Source organism: Chiloscyllium punctatum, chromosome 25 (assembly GCF_047496795.1).
Source record: "Chiloscyllium punctatum isolate Juve2018m chromosome 25, sChiPun1.3, whole genome shotgun sequence".
NCBI classification, from domain to species: Eukaryota; Metazoa; Chordata; class Chondrichthyes; order Orectolobiformes; family Hemiscylliidae; genus Chiloscyllium; species Chiloscyllium punctatum.
Window position 1 is genome coordinate 69,357,853 of NC_092763.1, and position 16,410 is coordinate 69,374,262.

General features: G+C 45.2%; 1 protein-coding gene across 4 annotated transcripts in view; it reads right to left on the minus strand.

Moving 5' to 3' along the window:
- ophn1 (oligophrenin 1) overlaps nt 1–16,410 on the minus strand; it is a 196,998-nt gene that overhangs the window by 84,766 nt on the left and 95,822 nt on the right. For all 4 annotated transcript variants that reach the window (XM_072595481.1, XM_072595480.1, XM_072595479.1 and 1 more), the window contains exons 8-11: nt 15,754–15,883; nt 14,680–14,780; nt 10,264–10,346; nt 8,586–8,664 (exon numbers count right to left, since the gene is read on the minus strand). In XM_072595481.1, the coding sequence (XP_072451582.1) occupies nt 8,586–8,664; nt 10,264–10,346; nt 14,680–14,780; nt 15,754–15,883 (393 nt within the window). The remainder of the gene's footprint in view (nt 1–8,585; nt 8,665–10,263; nt 10,347–14,679; nt 14,781–15,753; nt 15,884–16,410) is intronic.

The window sequence follows — 16,410 nt, forward strand, 5'->3', positions numbered from 1 at the left end:
ATCCGAGGAGCAGGAAAATCAACGTTTCGGGCAAAAGCCCTTCATCAAGATCCAGCAAAGACCACTGATGACCGGATCATCCAGTATTTAAAAAACAGAATAAATATTGGCCAGGATATCTGCTCCCTTTCCAAATGTAGGGTTTGTGGTGTCCACTCAAGATGATAGATGAGAAGATGGTTTCAGGTCTCATTTGAAAGGTGGTCTGTGTCCCACGGGTCCTGATGAAGGGCTTTTGCCTGAAACATCGATTTTCCTGCTCCTCAGATGCTGCCTGACCTGCGGTGCTTTTCCAGCTCCACGCTGATCTAGACTCCGATTTCTAGCATCTGCTGTCCTCACTTTTGCCTGGTTGTGGCGGGGTCTCTCAAGAGAGATGTTGGTCACACACGCAGCAGCGCCAGCAGGTGGCAGCTGCCAGAATGGCACCGAAAGACCCTGCAATCGTGGAACAAGCCACCCAGGAGGGAGGCGATTTGTGGGATACAGGTCACCTCTCCCACCACCCTGAGGTCAGGTCCTTCTGGCAGACAGAGCATCTCTTTGAAGGAGCAAATCACACCCCTTCACCCACAACTAACCCCTCCTCCACCATTACCACCACCCATGCCCCATGGGACACAGACCACCTTTTAAACAAGATATTAAACCATCTTCTCATCTACCGTCTCAAGTGGACACGGCAAATCCTACATTTGGAAAGGGAGCAGATATCCTGGCCAATATTTATTCTGGTTTTAAATACGGAATGATCTGGTCATCAGTGGTCTTTGTTGGATCTTCCTGTGCACAAATCCCTCTGGGGCCCCACAGGTGAGATTACAAATAGTTCCAAGGCTGAGGGACTCAAGTTGCAGTTGACTGGAGATGCTGACGGTGGGAGGTGTGGAGGATACAGCGAATAAGCTCCGAGTTCAATATATTGGTTCTAATTCAGAACCAAGGCCTTCAGAGCTGCTGAGTTTCTTTCCAGCTTTCTCCGACTTTAATTCCACAGTATTTTGCCTCAATGTTACAGGAGAGACTGGGGCTATTCTGATTGAACGAGGGGGAAATTTGGAGGGGATTTGACGGAGATACCCCAATTAAGGAGTTATCTGGACTGGGGGGGAACTGCTCCCATTGGCACAGGGGTCAAGTACCAGAGGACACCGATGTCTGATGACTGGTAAAGGGGGGAAAACGGAGGAAAAACAAACAAATATTTTGGAATCTTGCCACAACGGGCATGTTACTGTAGCTTTTCATTTTGTACTCCTTTAAAAATAAAAATGTCAAATGATCCCCAACAAAAGCATTTTTATGTAGCAAATGATTAATGCATTCCCAGATCCTGTCTGACTGAGTGACAGAATCAAGGCTTCAAGAGAAATAGACAAGAAACTAAAGAAGAAAGACCTGCAGAACAATGGAGCTGAGAACAGGTCGGAGATGTGGAAAGAGGAGAGTCACTCTTGAGTCAGAGATGACAGAGCAAACGGGCCCCTCAGACGTTGCAACATCTCTGTGACTCCGATTCCTGTGAATGCACTGACTGTACTCCAGAACTGCAACTATAAAATACTTGGTGACGAGGAGGGTGACTATGAAGCCAGGCTCCTGTTCCCAATGGCTGATCAGTAGCTGCTGGTGGAATATTCAGGCTTACAGAGGGTGGGCGGCATCTCAATGGGGATTTTTCAAAAGCCAGATGGTGATCACCTGGGCGAGAAGTGTAGGAGTGCTGGAATCTGGAGAACTGCTGTCTTTCTCCCCCACGCCCATCCCGATCCTGTGCTGTTCCGAGAGGGATGACTGTGTTTGGCATTTACGATGATATAACACAGGCAATGCTGGCTGCAGCCTCGTTCTCACTGCGTACAGCTGCTTGCACTAATTAGATCCAGTTCTCTTAGCCTCATTGTAAACTAACTCTTCTTGTCGTACACCATGACCACACCACACTGGAGTGCACTGTCAGGAAGGGGAGCACAGAGTTGAGGAAGAGAGAAGTTGCTCTGTTGGACCTGCACTCATTGAAATTTGCTCACAGACAGAGGGACAGAGCAGAGGGACACAGACGTACAACAAGACAGAGACACACTGCTAAATTGATAGAGTCATTGAGTTGTACAACATGCAAACAGACCCTTCGATTTAACTCAGTCAAGCCAGTCAGATATCTTAAATTAATCTAGTCCCTTTTTTTTTTGAAAACGATTCCCTACAGTGTGCAAATAGGCCCTTTGGCCCAACAAGTCCACACCAACCCTCTGAAGAGTAACCCACCCAAACCCATTTCCCTCTGACTAATGCTCCTAACACTATGGGCAATCTAACATGGCCAATTCATCTGAGACACGGGGAGAATGTGCAAACTCCACACACAGACAGTCACCTGCCAGCAGTTGGCTCGTATCTCTCTAAACCCTTCCTGTTCATATACCCATCCAGATGCCTTTTAAATGTTGTCATTATACCAACCTCCACCACTTCCTCTGGCAGCTCAATGTCAAGTTACATTCTCCTTTAAGGAGTTTTAAATCAGATAATGTTATCGTGAACAGTTTATTTAAACGACTAAGACGACAAATGTAGACAAATGCTGGTTCAAAATGCAACCAGCATTAGAAGATGCCCTTTTCTCCAACAGAGGCAGATACCAGTTTCACACAACGTTGCTGAATCCACTGGAAAAAAACAGCAAAATCGTCTGGCTCAGAATTGGGTTGCAGTAGCACAGCATGTGCAGCAGGTGGCAGCAGGTACCCACCTATCACCAAACAGAATGTGGAGCCTCTCCAGCTTATTAATATGGAGAGAAAAAAATTAAAAGCAGATATTACTGAAAACTCAGTGAGTCCTTACATCTTGTTCAATGGAAAGTTTCCTGACTTCTCTCAACGCACTCCAATCCAACCATCTGGGAGTTCAGGATTCCTTAGTAAACAAATACAAATCCCAGACTAGGCCCTGAGCCACAAAGAGTGTCGGAGTCATACAGTGCAGAAGCAGGCCATTCAGCCCATCACGTCTACACCTGTATTCCTGATGAAGGGTTTTGCCCGAAATGTTGATTTTCCTGCTCCTCAGATACTGCCTGACCTGCTGTACTTTTCCAGCACCACTCTAATCCAGACTCTGGTTTCCAGCATCTGCAGTCCTTGTTTTTACCTCACGCCTGCACCAGCATGACTATCACTAAAAAGGTGGTGAAAGTGAGGACTGCAGATCTGGAGATTAGGGTCAAGATTAGAGTGGTGCTGGAAACGCACATCCTGCTCCTCGGATGCTGCCTGGCCTGCTTTGCATTTCCAGCACCACTCTAAGCTACAACTAAAAAGGTGCACTACTCCCAATTACCTACACTTGTCCCATACCCTTGAAAGTTATGAACTTCAAGTGCTCATCCAAAATTTTTCCAAAGGTTTTCAGATTTTTGGCCTTCCCAGGCAGTGTATTCCAGATTTCCCATTACTCTGCGTGAAGACATTTCTTCCCCCAAACCCCTCTGAATCTCCAGCCCTTTACCCTAAAACTATGCTCCCTCATGACTGACCCCTCAACCCAGGGGAGCAGCTGCTCTCTATTCATCCTGTCCATACCCCTCAATCTTATACACCACAGTCCTGTCCTCCGCCCTCAGGCGTCGATCCTCCAAAGAAAACAATCCAAGTCTATCCAGTCTCTCCTTATGGTGCAATTGCTCCAACCCAGGCAGAATGGAAGGGAACCACTCCAAATCCTGGTCTTAGCCTGAGTTTATTGGGACAAACTGTGAAGTACTACAGCCGCTTGCTGCGTTCCCTGTTAAAATGAAAGGGGAAGGAGTTAGGTTTTCAGACATTTTGCTCCAAAGCTGAAACTGCAAATCTGTCAGGGCCCTTCACAGACCGTGTTAAACAAAAAAAACCGCCCTCTAGTGGCAATGGAAGGTGCAGCAAAATTTGCATTTTGCACTGCTTTGGTCCCCATGAAACACGCAGGGCAGAAAAACACTTTGATTTGGAAGAAAATACACCGTACGTTGTCTTCACAGTGCACCAACTGTGCAAAGGGAGTCTTTGCTTTCAGTAACCTGGACCCTGAAAACCTACCACCATCTCCAAATCATATGCAATTAGCATTTAATCACTAAAACACAGGACTGCGTTAAGCTCATTGGACATGCATCAGCCTGGGAGGGAGCTATATAAATGTAATGTCTTTGAAGCTACACAAGGCCCTTTCACTTTACCCCATGATTCACCTGAGGTCCAAAACCCAACACTCAGAGGATGGAGACATCCAGATTTCAGGGAGGACAGTTCCAGCGTCTTCATACATTGTAACACTTGGATGTGCTTTTTAAAAGATTTAGGAGGTATTTTACATCAACGCAAAGGGGGGATCCCAAATATTTCGCAACATACACATGTTGGGTCTTACTGTTTGTTGAAATGTCTGCGAGAATCTCATCATCTGAATTATAAAAGTCATTTAAATCCACACAATCCATCTTGCAGTTCAACAACAGCGTTCCTTCACCATATTTTTAAAAAAGGCATTGTCCTTTTCTCTGTAGTGTTATTTTTTTCAGTCACTCATGGGCTGAGTGTCAGTGGCTACACCATCAATTACTGCCCGTCCCTACTTGCCCTGGAGATGATGGGGAGCTGCCTTCTTTAACTACTGCAATCCAAGTGCTAACGGTGGTCCCACAATGTCATTGGGGAGGGTATTCCAGGATTTGGAGCCAGCGACAGTGAAGATATGGGGATATATTTCCAAATCAGGATGGGGAGTGGCTTGGAAGGGAGGTGGTGCTGTTCCCATATATTGGCTGCCCTCGTCTTTCGAGATAGAAGAGGTCATGGGTTTGGAAGGTGTTGTCGAAGGATATTTGCTACTGAGTGTACAGGGTGGAGCGAATCAATGTTTGTGGACGTGGTGCCAATGTTTTGTTTTGGGTGGTGTCAAGCTTCTGGAGTGTCTTTGGAGCTGCACTCATCCAGGCAAGCCTGAGAATTCCATCACACTCCTGACATGGATAGGCTTTCGTAAGTCAGGAGGGGAGCTACCCACTGCAGAGTTCCTGGGCAGCACAGTGGCTCAGTGGTTAGCACTGCTGCTTTAGAGTGCTAGGGACCCAGGTTCGATTCCAGCCTTGGGCAACTGTCTGTGTGGAGTTTGCATATTATCTCAGAGTCGGTGTGGGTTTCCTCTGGGTGCTCTGGTTTTCTCTCACAATCCAAAGAGGTGTAGGCTAACTGGATTAGCCATAGTGGGGTTGTAGGATATAGTAGGGGGCTGGGGCTGGGTGAGTTGCTCTTTGGAGGGTTGGTATGGACTCGATAAGCCAAATGGCCTCCTTCTGCACTGTAGAGATTCTGTCATCTCTGACCTGGACTTGCAGCCACAAAACTTACTTGGCTAGTCCAGTTCACTTTTGGTCAACAGTAACCCCTAGGATGCTGATGATAGTGGGGTATTCAGTAATGGTAGCATCATTGAATGTCGAGGGGCAGTGAGTCGATCATTTCTTATTGGAGATGGTAATTGCCTGACACGTGCGTGGTGCAATTGCTCCTTGTCACTTGTCAGTCCAGGCCTGGAAATTGTCCAGATCTTGCTGCATTTGTACGTGGACTGCTTCAGTATCTGGGGAGTCATGAATGGTGCTAAACTAGGTGCGATCATCAGTGAACAATCCCACTTCTAACTTCATGATCGAGGGAAAGTCATTGCTGAAGCAGCTGAAGATGGTTGGGTCAAGGGCACTACCCTGAGGAAGTCCTGCAGAGATGCTCTGGAGCAGATATGGACAATACACCTCCAACAACCACAACCATCTTCCAATCTGCCAGGTCTGACGCTAACCAGCGGAGGTTTGCCCCCACCCCACCCCCCCGATACCCATTGATTCCGGTTTTGCCACAACTCCCAGATGTCAAGCTCTGTGACCTTGATGCCAAGGGCTGTTCCTCTCACTGCAGGAATTCAGCTCCTTTGGCCCATGTTTGAACCAAGGCTGTGAGGAGGTCAGGAGCTGAGTGAACCCTGGTGGAACCCAAACTGGGCATCACTGAGCAGGTTATTGCTGCTTAAACACACATATTAACAGATTCAAGAACATCTTCTTCCCTGTTGTTAGATTTCTGAAATGGACCAGTCAAATTTTAAGTTTAATGTTGATCTCACTCTTTGTGCACCTTCTCTGCAGCTGCAACATTGTATTCCTCACATTGTTCTATTACCCCAATGCATTATGTATTGCCTGTGCTGCACACAAAACAAAACATTTTACTGTACCTCGTTATGTGACAATTCTGTGTTCAATTCCTGTACTGCTGCACTCTGTTGCTTTTATACACCATCAATGCCCTCTAATTCCCAATACAGTTTGGATGCTGAAAACTCACCAGTTCCCTGAGTCAAGGCACCGAATTGGTGTGCATGCATCAGGACAAAATACAAGAATGCCAAATTTCAAACCATCACAACAAGTTCCACTACAGAAGTATGTGCTGACTAGTTGGTAACTCAGTTGTGCTGAAGGAGCTTGGAAACCCCCATCGTTTTCCCCAAGGCAATATGGAGTCAACTTAACAACTGACCAGAACTCTCAGCTCCTGTACGTTCCTCCCACCCCCAAGTTATAAAGTTCTGACAATGTTTCACTTTTCAGCACAATCCAGGAAGGAAATTAGGTTCTTTTTGGGTGGGGGGGGGGGGGGGGGGAGGGGAGGAGGGGGGTGTAATATCATCAGATCTAAGGGAAGGAGCGATGAGGTCAAACAAATTGGAGAGCACTTTTCAAAAAGGGCCAGCACAGACTAAAGGAGTTGAGTGGCCTCATTCTGTGATTCAACTTCTGTTTGCCAGTCACTGTGGACTTGTTAACCTTCAGGCCATTGAATTAAAAGCTCGTGCTTAGGGGATGTGGCACCAACTATAGCGTCAGGAGAAAGCGCTGATGTGGAATGCATGGTTGAGACGGCCAAAAACCTGGCCTGCGTCTGCCTGTCTAGCTCAGAGTTTTATACGACCCACATCCTCACACAGAGACCAACTATGGGAACGACACCCTTAAATATAGCTGCAACGCCATGAGCCAAAGTACTGTACAGAGAAGGACCTTTAACTGATCGTTTTGGCACTACTTCTATTAAATCACGATTTCCAATTTTTTAATTTGCCTTATTGAGGCTAAAAATAGAGTCCAAAAAGAAAAAAAGAGAAAATCACCAACAGTCATCACTGGGAGAACTGAAAATTTTAAAACCAAGACCAATCTGTTGTTGTTATTTGTTACAAAACCAAGATGGAGCCAAAGGCCCAAACAGGCAGACTGGAGGGGCAGAAAGACCTCCTCCTGTTTCTAAACACATTTGTATTTTATTAGGGCAGCACGATGGTTAGCACTGCAGCCTCACAACACCAGGGACCTGGGTTCGATTCCAGCCTCGGGTGACTGTCTATGTGGAATTTGCACATTCTCCCAGTGCCAGCAAGGGTTTCGTCCAGTTTCCTCCCACAGTCCACGGATGTGCAGGTTCGGTGAATTGGCCATGCTAAATTGCCCATGGTATTCAGGGATGTGTAGGTGAGGTGCAGTAGTCAGTGAAAATGTAGAGTAATAGAGTGGGGGAATGGGTCCAAGTTGAGGGTTGGTGTGGACTTGCTGGGCCAAATGGCCTGTTTCCATACTATAGGGATTGTCTTCTATAATTTGTTATTTTGAGCATCACTAAGCATGTAGGAAGCAAACCAAGGCCCAATAAAGGCAGAGTGAAACTAACTGACAATCAGCAATTCACGCAGTTCATAGACACCCACTTTTGACATCATCTACAGGATGTTCCAGAGCCACAAAGGTCCTGAACTATCAGGAGATCTGAAGGAGCAGAGGCAACTACAAACAGGAGAGTCAGATGTGACCATCTTGGCTGCAAAGCCCCTTAAATGGATGTTGTGTTTTTTGTTGCTTACCTGCTACATGCTCGAATCCAAAGAGCATTGAGACCCGGTCACTGGAATCAGAGCCCCCACCACTCAACCCCAATAGAAAGGGGTTTCTTTTTGTACTGTGCCTCTGCTACTTGAATCTACCCCCACTCAACCAAACCAGTAACTCTCTCTCTCTCTCTTTCTCTACCACAGCCAAGTTTTCACACCATCATTACACCAAACGTGAAGCAGTAAATTAGGGTTACTTCACAAAAAAAAAGTCAGGGATACACCATCAGGAACTTGACCAGCTGAACTTTCTCAGAAGTTGAATAATGACATTACTTAATTGCTGCCTGACAAGTTTGAAAGACTAAACTTTCTCAGTTCTCTAACAGACCTACAGATTTCTCTCCCTGGCTTGGAAGTTTCACAAACAAAACCCCTCTGTCGTGGTGTCTTGTTCCCTGAACTGTCCCAATTAATCCTCCCAGTAGACAAAGTAAACTTTCTTCCAAACTCAGTGCTAGTTGGGAAGGCCGAAACAGCAACACCACTGGGAGGATGTCTGAGAACATCCCCAGTGTGCCTTGCTGCCTGGCAAAATGGGATGGAGAGGCAATCAATTTTTTTAAAAAACAGATTTAAAAGTGTACAGAATATGGCAGGATACTCACTGGCTCTTTGCCATCCATCGCTTCAATCCACAAACTTCGGTTGGCTTCGGAGAGAGCTTGGAGTGTGACAGGGCCTTGCCTGTGAAAGGGAGATTTGTTCAGAATTTACTGAAGGTAGGAAAACAAATCGAAAGACTGGCTTTCATATGACATATTTTTAAACCTCCAGATAGCTCAAAGTTCTCTATTGCCAATGAAGTACTTCAGTAATGTGCCGTCACTGCTGTAAACGTATGAAATGTGGCAGGCATTCATTGCACTGAAAGATCCCACAAAGAGCTAAACGACAATCTGCTTTTGATCGGAATTCACTGAAGGATAAATATTGACAGAGGCAGTAGGTTGAACCCTGCTGTGCAGAAGAGTGTATAAATTTGATGTCACTTTTGGAATTTGGATTTCAAAACAGAGGGGTGTTGGTACTTCAGTAAGGGTTTTCTTCACAAAAAAGTCAGAAGATCCTTCGAGAACATTGTTTTAAGTTTGTCAGCAAGGTAACTGCACACCCTTGTAGTTTGCAATGGAGGTTACAGAAAGATGTCTGCATTGTTAGGCCTAGGACAGGCCTAGTAAATCTGCATCGCCCATAGCATTGTTTTTCAGTTCAGGAGATCCTAGGATGAGCAAGACATTTTTTTTTGGAAAAAAAAACAATCCTGAAGGCACAAGCATTGAGTTTAGAAGCAAGCTTAGTTTTGCTCCCAGGAAGATTAATCAGAGCAGTTCAGGGAACAAGTCACAGAAGAGCTGAGTTTGTGAAAGTCCAAGCCAGGATGAGAAACTTGAAGATTAATAGAGAAATGAGAAAGTTTCAGCTCTTAGAGCTGTGAAAGATTTTGTTAACAGATTTCGAAAGGACTCATCTTCACAGTCACAAACAAACATCAGGAATCAGTTAAGTAGATTTCTTTAAAAAAAGTGGAGTAGGCAGGTAAATTCTCTGGGTTGGTGTTTGTGCCAGGTAGTGTCAGTAAACATGTTGAAACGTTGCTGTGTGTTGAGATCATTCTAACTCACACACACACACACACACACACTTATACAGCCTTTTTTGGAAAATATTATTTTGTGCCATTTGTTTGCTTACTGAAGAAAATCTGCAGCCACATGCAAATGGATCAGCGACTAAACCACCACATTTACGAACTATAAAAAAAAACCATCAAGTCTGATTTCACTCAACCACAGAGCCGGGAAGATGAGGGGTTTTGTAATATTCATCTGCCTAGTCTTGAACCAAAAGGGAATGAAAGCATACTTTTCCCATCAACACTTCATACAGCATTCTTGTTTACTGGTGTTCATGTAGAATTCAGTAAGCATTGCAACATGGTTATTACAGGCTTAAAAGAAAAGGAAAGTACCAAGTCAAAACCTCTGCAAAAACACGTTAATTATTCCATTGCCATTCCAGATTATAATATATTGTTCCTCATAGTCTGTGAATACTTTCAGGTGCTATCACAGTTTATGCCCCAGTCAATGACTTTCCTTTTATGGAGAAACTCAGTTGATCTGGTATTAGCTGTAAAGAGAGAAAGCAAGTTAAACATTTCAAGTCTCTTCTTTGGAATCCACAAATGCTGCCAGACCTGCTGGTTTTCTCCAGGGGATTTCAGTTTTTATTTGAGATTGCCAGCATCTACAGTATTTTTCTCTTTTAACAACATTCCTTTACCTTTCAAACATCTCTATATCAAAGCAGAATCGCTTGTCGATGGATTCAGATTTCCTCCTAACGCAGGATTTCAGCTTAAATTCCTAGAGAAAAAGTACACAATGCAGAAGAGATTACAAGGCCAATAGTCCACTGCAGTCTTTGAATTGTTTTCTTGAGAAGCCAAAACCCAGGCCGCGTCCGGTCTGAAGTCCAAAGTCACTGCGGTGGCAATTTGCAGCTTTACTGTAACTAAAAGGCAAAAGCTTAATCACTTCACAAGAACATAACATGACCAAAGATCAATCCTGGACCAAAGGAAGATACAGGAGGATGGGTGACAAAAAGTTATGATTCCCCAGGACCTCAAAAGAGAGAGGGAGGAGATTCTGGGGCATGGAGTCCAGAGTGGCATTGATAAACTGAACACCAGAGTGGGTCAGTGAGCACAGGGGGAATGGGATTGGGAACCCGATGCTTTTGAGGGCTCCATGTTGGGAATCAGAAACCAAGGACTTATCCCAAAGGGAAAGTTGACAGTAAACATCAGCAGAACAAGCTAATTATAAACAGACTGATCCAAAATCGAGAAATCGCCATTCACCCCACATCACGTGCTCAGCTCTCTCCAGATGGGAACAGATAGTGATGAATGTCAGTTATGACAATATCCTAGAATTGGAAGCTCATTTAGAATAACAACAGAAATTCCAAGCAGACAGAAAACTAAAGACTCCCTCAGTTGTGCTATACAGGTCACTAACGGATAGGTCAAGCGAATAGAATGGGATCTCTTACCTCGTTCCACCTGACACACACACACACACACACACACACACACACCACCTTCCCCACCCCTCCCTCCCAAGCAGCAGGAGCCACCATTACATTTACTGCTCAGTCAGAAGTTCTCCTCAGCTCCTTTCCAACCCTAAAGTGAACTTGCTCCTCTCAGTCTGGGCTGTAGCCTCAGGCTTGCACATTTGCACTTTTTACTTTTAAAAAAAAAGAAAATCTTGAAATTGCCAAATTATGATTCCCAAGTCTTCTGCACAGAAAGGGCCAATCAGTAACAGATTCCATGTTTGCAGCAGAGGTCCAGGAATGGAACAGACAACAACTGAAAAGGCTGTTTCAACTCAGCACCAGACTGGGACACAGAATACACAACTCACTGCCCAGTTCTCAACTTGCTACGAGACAGTGCCTGGTTCAATTCCTTCAGATGGATGTTGGCGTGCATACAGTTTTGACTGACCCTGGAAAGTTCAGTTCAACCAGTGACCGATCTTTCACTGTGATGCCCAGGATCTGGAAAGATCCCATTTGCCTTCATTCTTTTCTCCCATGTCATCTGCTATTCTCGGGACGAGGGAAGCATTCCACTCCCGAGGTGCAGTGTGTCCATAGCCTTGAGGCAGCGGATGACCTTGACAAAATTTGTCTCAATGTTGCCTTTTCCATCCCAAGCCAATTCAGCTTTGTAAGTCTCTTTGCCCTGCTTGCTTTGAGAGCCAGAATCCATTTCTGCTGAGTTACAATATCTACCTTCTTGTACGGACCAACACGCTGCTGCACATGCTGGAGATGAACCAGTGCCCTGGATGGACTTGGCATCGCAGCTGAGGATTTAAAATGTGATCCACTTTCTTGTTCCATTCATGGTATTTGCTGCCAAGTGTACATTATCCCACTCACTGACTCAAACACAAATAACCCCAAAGTCCTCTCCCAGTGCAGGAGACTAACAATGTACAGTTTGTACAGTAGTTCCAATGTTTTATCCTTGTTGATGTCTCATGGCTCCATGGAGTCTGCAATAATCAAACACAAACCTTAGGGAGAGACACTGAAGTTAAGTTTGAGGCCCACATGGACAGTTCAATCGGGATGTTTCCCAGCTTTGAGAGACTCTCCCCTCAAACTGCTTCAGCTTCCAGTGGGGTGGTGGGGTGCAGTAAAGAGTGAGGCCTCTCACCCCAGGATACAGATCAGAGGCTGGCAGATGGGCCTCACTTCCCGGGCGACATCCTGGGGGTTTTGTTAAATTGGAGGCCCCCCTCTCACATTTTCCTCTCACCACCGCTCCCCCCCCCCCCACACCCCCATTTACTCCCCATGCCAGCCCATGACATCTCCCCACACCGACATGACCCCTGACAGCCCCACCATGCTAAAGTAATGCCAACCCAATCGCCACTTAGTCGTGCCCAATCATCCAGTATTCACTTTGGGCAGACATCAGCAGCCACACGTGCATATTCAGATCAACCAGAAATCTAAATAACTATTACAGCCTGGACTGTACAAACAGAGCATTTACACTCCCAAAAACCTAAAACTTTTAAAATCTCAAATGCTTAACCCCATAAAGACAGGCAAGATTTTATTCATAATCCTGTATCAAAGAAAGCTAATCCTTTAATGGCCTCTCAAACGGTGTTTCTTGCAATATTACACCAGCTCATCCAGCTGACCATAAGATGCAAGGGAAGTAGGCCATTCAGCCCATTCAGCCCATTCAGTCTGCTCCACCATTCATTCAGAGGGATAGTGGCTGATATGATTATGTTCAACTCCACCTTCTGGTCTTTTCCCTATAGCCCGACAACAACTCCTCCTTAATATCAACATTCCTTTAGAATATTAACATACTCCTCCCTAATCTATCCATCATTTATGTCCTTCTCCTCAGTGAATACCAGTGTGAATAATTCATTAAGGATCTCATCCACTTCCTCTGACTCAATGCATAAATTTGTCCTTTGTCCTGGAGTAGACCTACCCTTTCCCCAGCTGCCTTCTTACTCCTAATTAAAGTATACAATACCTTGGGAGTCTCCTAAATCCTACCTGTCAAGGAAACTTTAAAAGCCCCTTTTATCCCTCCTAATTCCTTAGGAAAGTTCTTTCCTGCTTCTGTTATATTCCTCAAGCGCTTTGTCTACAATGAGCTTCCTTTTCCTTTTTGACCAATCTTTTAATTTCTCTTGTCATCCAGGGTTCCCGAATCTAGCCATCCCTATCTTTCATCCTCACAGGAACATGCTGGTCCTGAACTCTGATCAGTTTGGCCTTCAAAAACATCCCCACATGTCAAATGTGGATTTACCCTCCAACAGCTGCCCCCAATATAATTCCTTCAGTTCTTGCCTAATACTGTTATAATTAGCCTTCCCCCAATTTAGCAATTTCACCCAAGGACCAGTCTTATCTTTATCTATATTTATGAAATAATGGTCACTGTTCCCAAAATACTCCCCCAATCACTGTGCCAGGTTCATCCCAATTACAAGGTCGGTATGGCCCCTTCCCTAGCTGGACTGCCTACATATTGTATCAAGAAACCTTCCTGGATGCATTAAACAAATTCTACCCCATTAAAGCTCCTGGCACTAAGGAAGTCCTAGCCAATATTGGCAAGTTAAATTCACCTATTAAAACAGCCCGGTTATTTTTACATCTTTCCAGGATGTGCCAGTGTTGGACTGGGATGGACAAAGTTTAAAAATCACAACACCAGTTTACAATCCAACAGGTTTATGTGGAAGCATAAGCTTTAGGAGTGCTGTTCCTTCATCAGGCAGCTACATATCTGTTGTGCTACCTCCCAATGGGTGTTGGGAGGCCTTAGTATAAGAGTGCGGTGCTGGAAAAGCACAACAGGTCAGATAGCAGAGAAGCAGGAAAACCAATATTTTGGGCAAAAACCCTTCATCAGAATGATTCCTTAGAAAAGTTCTTTCCTAAAGTTCTTTCTCAGGATGAAGGGCTTTTGCCCAAAACATCAATATTCCTGCTCCTTGGATGCTGCCTGACCTGCTGTGCTTTTCCAGCACCACACCCTCGACTCTAATCTCCAGCATCTGCAGTCCTCACTTTCGCCTAGGACTTGGTACAATCCCATAACGTAACCCCCATTACTTGTCTTATTTCTGAGTTGTACCCATATTGCCTTGCTGGATGAGCCCTCCAAGATGTCCTCTTAATGTAGCTGCTACATTCTACTCAATCAGCTGCACTACATTCTGACTCTTATACCAACTTAGCCACAGGAGGCTTGTGGTACAAGCAGAGGCCACTTGGCCCACGGTGTCTGTGTAGCCAAAACTACCCAACATTTGAGGGCCACCTTCTAAACAATCACTTCCATCTAGAAGGACGAGGGCAGCAGGTACACAAGACCACCACCAACTGCATGTCTCCCACCAAACCACCCACCATCCTGACTTGGACGTATATCGCCGGTCCTTTAGTGTCACTGGATCAAAATCTTGGAATCCCCTCCCTAACAACATTGCGGGTCTACATGCAACACAAATTGCAGCAGTTTAAGCAGCCAGTCACCACCATGTTCCAAAGGGCAACTTAGAAAGGCAGCAAACGCTGACCCAGCCAGCGATAACTATATCCCGTGAATAAATAAAAACTACTCACCTGCTTCGCCCCAGGTTTCGGATCACACGGGATCATGGTTAGAATTTTGGTGTCTTTCACATATTTGCAGTAGTTTTTCACCCAGGAGAATCCCAGAGGCCCTGTGGGAGAGTCAGAAGTAGATTTCCTATTGAAAACTTGCATAAATAGAAATCTGTCTGGTCCTCCCTATTCGCATCTACCCCTCCTCCTGAATCCTCACCATCCTTACCCTAGAGGGTCACACAATGATCAGATACCCTCCCTTAGAGCCTTAAATGTCACATAAAACATTCAACGGATGATTTTCTGACAGAATAAATCCTGGTGCAGTCAGAGTTTGCAGTAAATTAATTATGCCACAGAAGGGGTTAAATGAATCGAAGAATATTGTTCTGGAGAATAATGCAGGAAACTAGCTATACATCGGCACTTTACCACCCGTAGGCAAATTGGATGTTCAGTCAATAAGAAAATGAACGAACATCAAGCTAGAGCTTGTATAGCCAGATCAAAACAACTAAACTGCTGCAATACTGCAACAAGACACTAGATGGCAGCAAGGCATACAGTAAAGATCTCAGCCCATCCAGGAGGTTAAAATCACCTGAGGACCTCAGAAAATTGGACAGTGACTCTGAACAGCTAACTTCAGGAAATCAAACCTGGCAGTGACAGAAACAAAGCAATTCAGGGATAACAAAATGAACATTATGTACTGGAGGCTGACCTGTGGTTTGACTGCATATACTTACTTATGGCCCATTGCACTTATATCCTTTGCTTCACAAAAATTTATCTGTCTCAGATTTACAAGTAACAACTGATCCAGCATCGACTATTGTTAATGAAGAGTTCCAAAACCTTACCATCCTTTGTGTGTGGAAGTTCTTCCTAACATCTCTCCTGCATGGTCTGGCCCTAATTCTCAAACTATTCCCACCAGTAAGTTCTAGAAATCTCCAACTAGTATTAGTGAGAAGCAGAAACAAATCTGGAGTGTTAGTGGGATCTTCAGAGGGTTGGTGTGGACTTGTTGGGCCGAAGGGCCTGTTTCCACACCGAAGGGATTCGATGATTCTCTCTGTTCCTTACGTTTCTCCTGAGAGTAGAGGTAGCCTTCAATGGTGGGCTGTCCCGGGAGCTTGCAGTTTTGCGGAGCCTCTTTCATTCTTTTCATGAGGTCCTCCATCTCCTCTCGAGTGCCCATGAAGTGGTTCCTCGTCTGTGAAAACAACCAAGACCCTTTTCAGAACCCGCAGTCTCCCAACGTAACTCTATCCTGTTGCCCACTTCCAGGTGGTGAGCTGCTTCAGAATAGGTCAAGCTCCTGAAACGCACAGGAAATGCCAACTCCCAATGGCTGACAAGACAGACCAGAGAACGACAGAGATGGGATGTATGTAGGGCAAGATGCTTTTGTGAAACGGTCCTCATTTGATTTTCTGTGGCTGTGGGAATATGGTTTGCAATCTCTCTGAGGGGGTTAAAAAGGGGCAAAACAAAAAAAACCTGCTGATGCTGGAATCCAAGTTAGACACACGGGAGGTTGGAAGAACACAGCAAGCCAGGGAGCATTAGGAGTACCTATTCCTACTCCATCACTCTGTCCCTCTCCCCACCCAAAATGCTCCCCCATCCCTTCTATCTGCAGCTCCCCTTACTCCCACCCCCTGAAGATACAGCCGAAACATTGACTTCTCCATCTCCTTAGGTTGCCTGGCTTGCTATGTTCTTCCAGTCTCCTGCGTA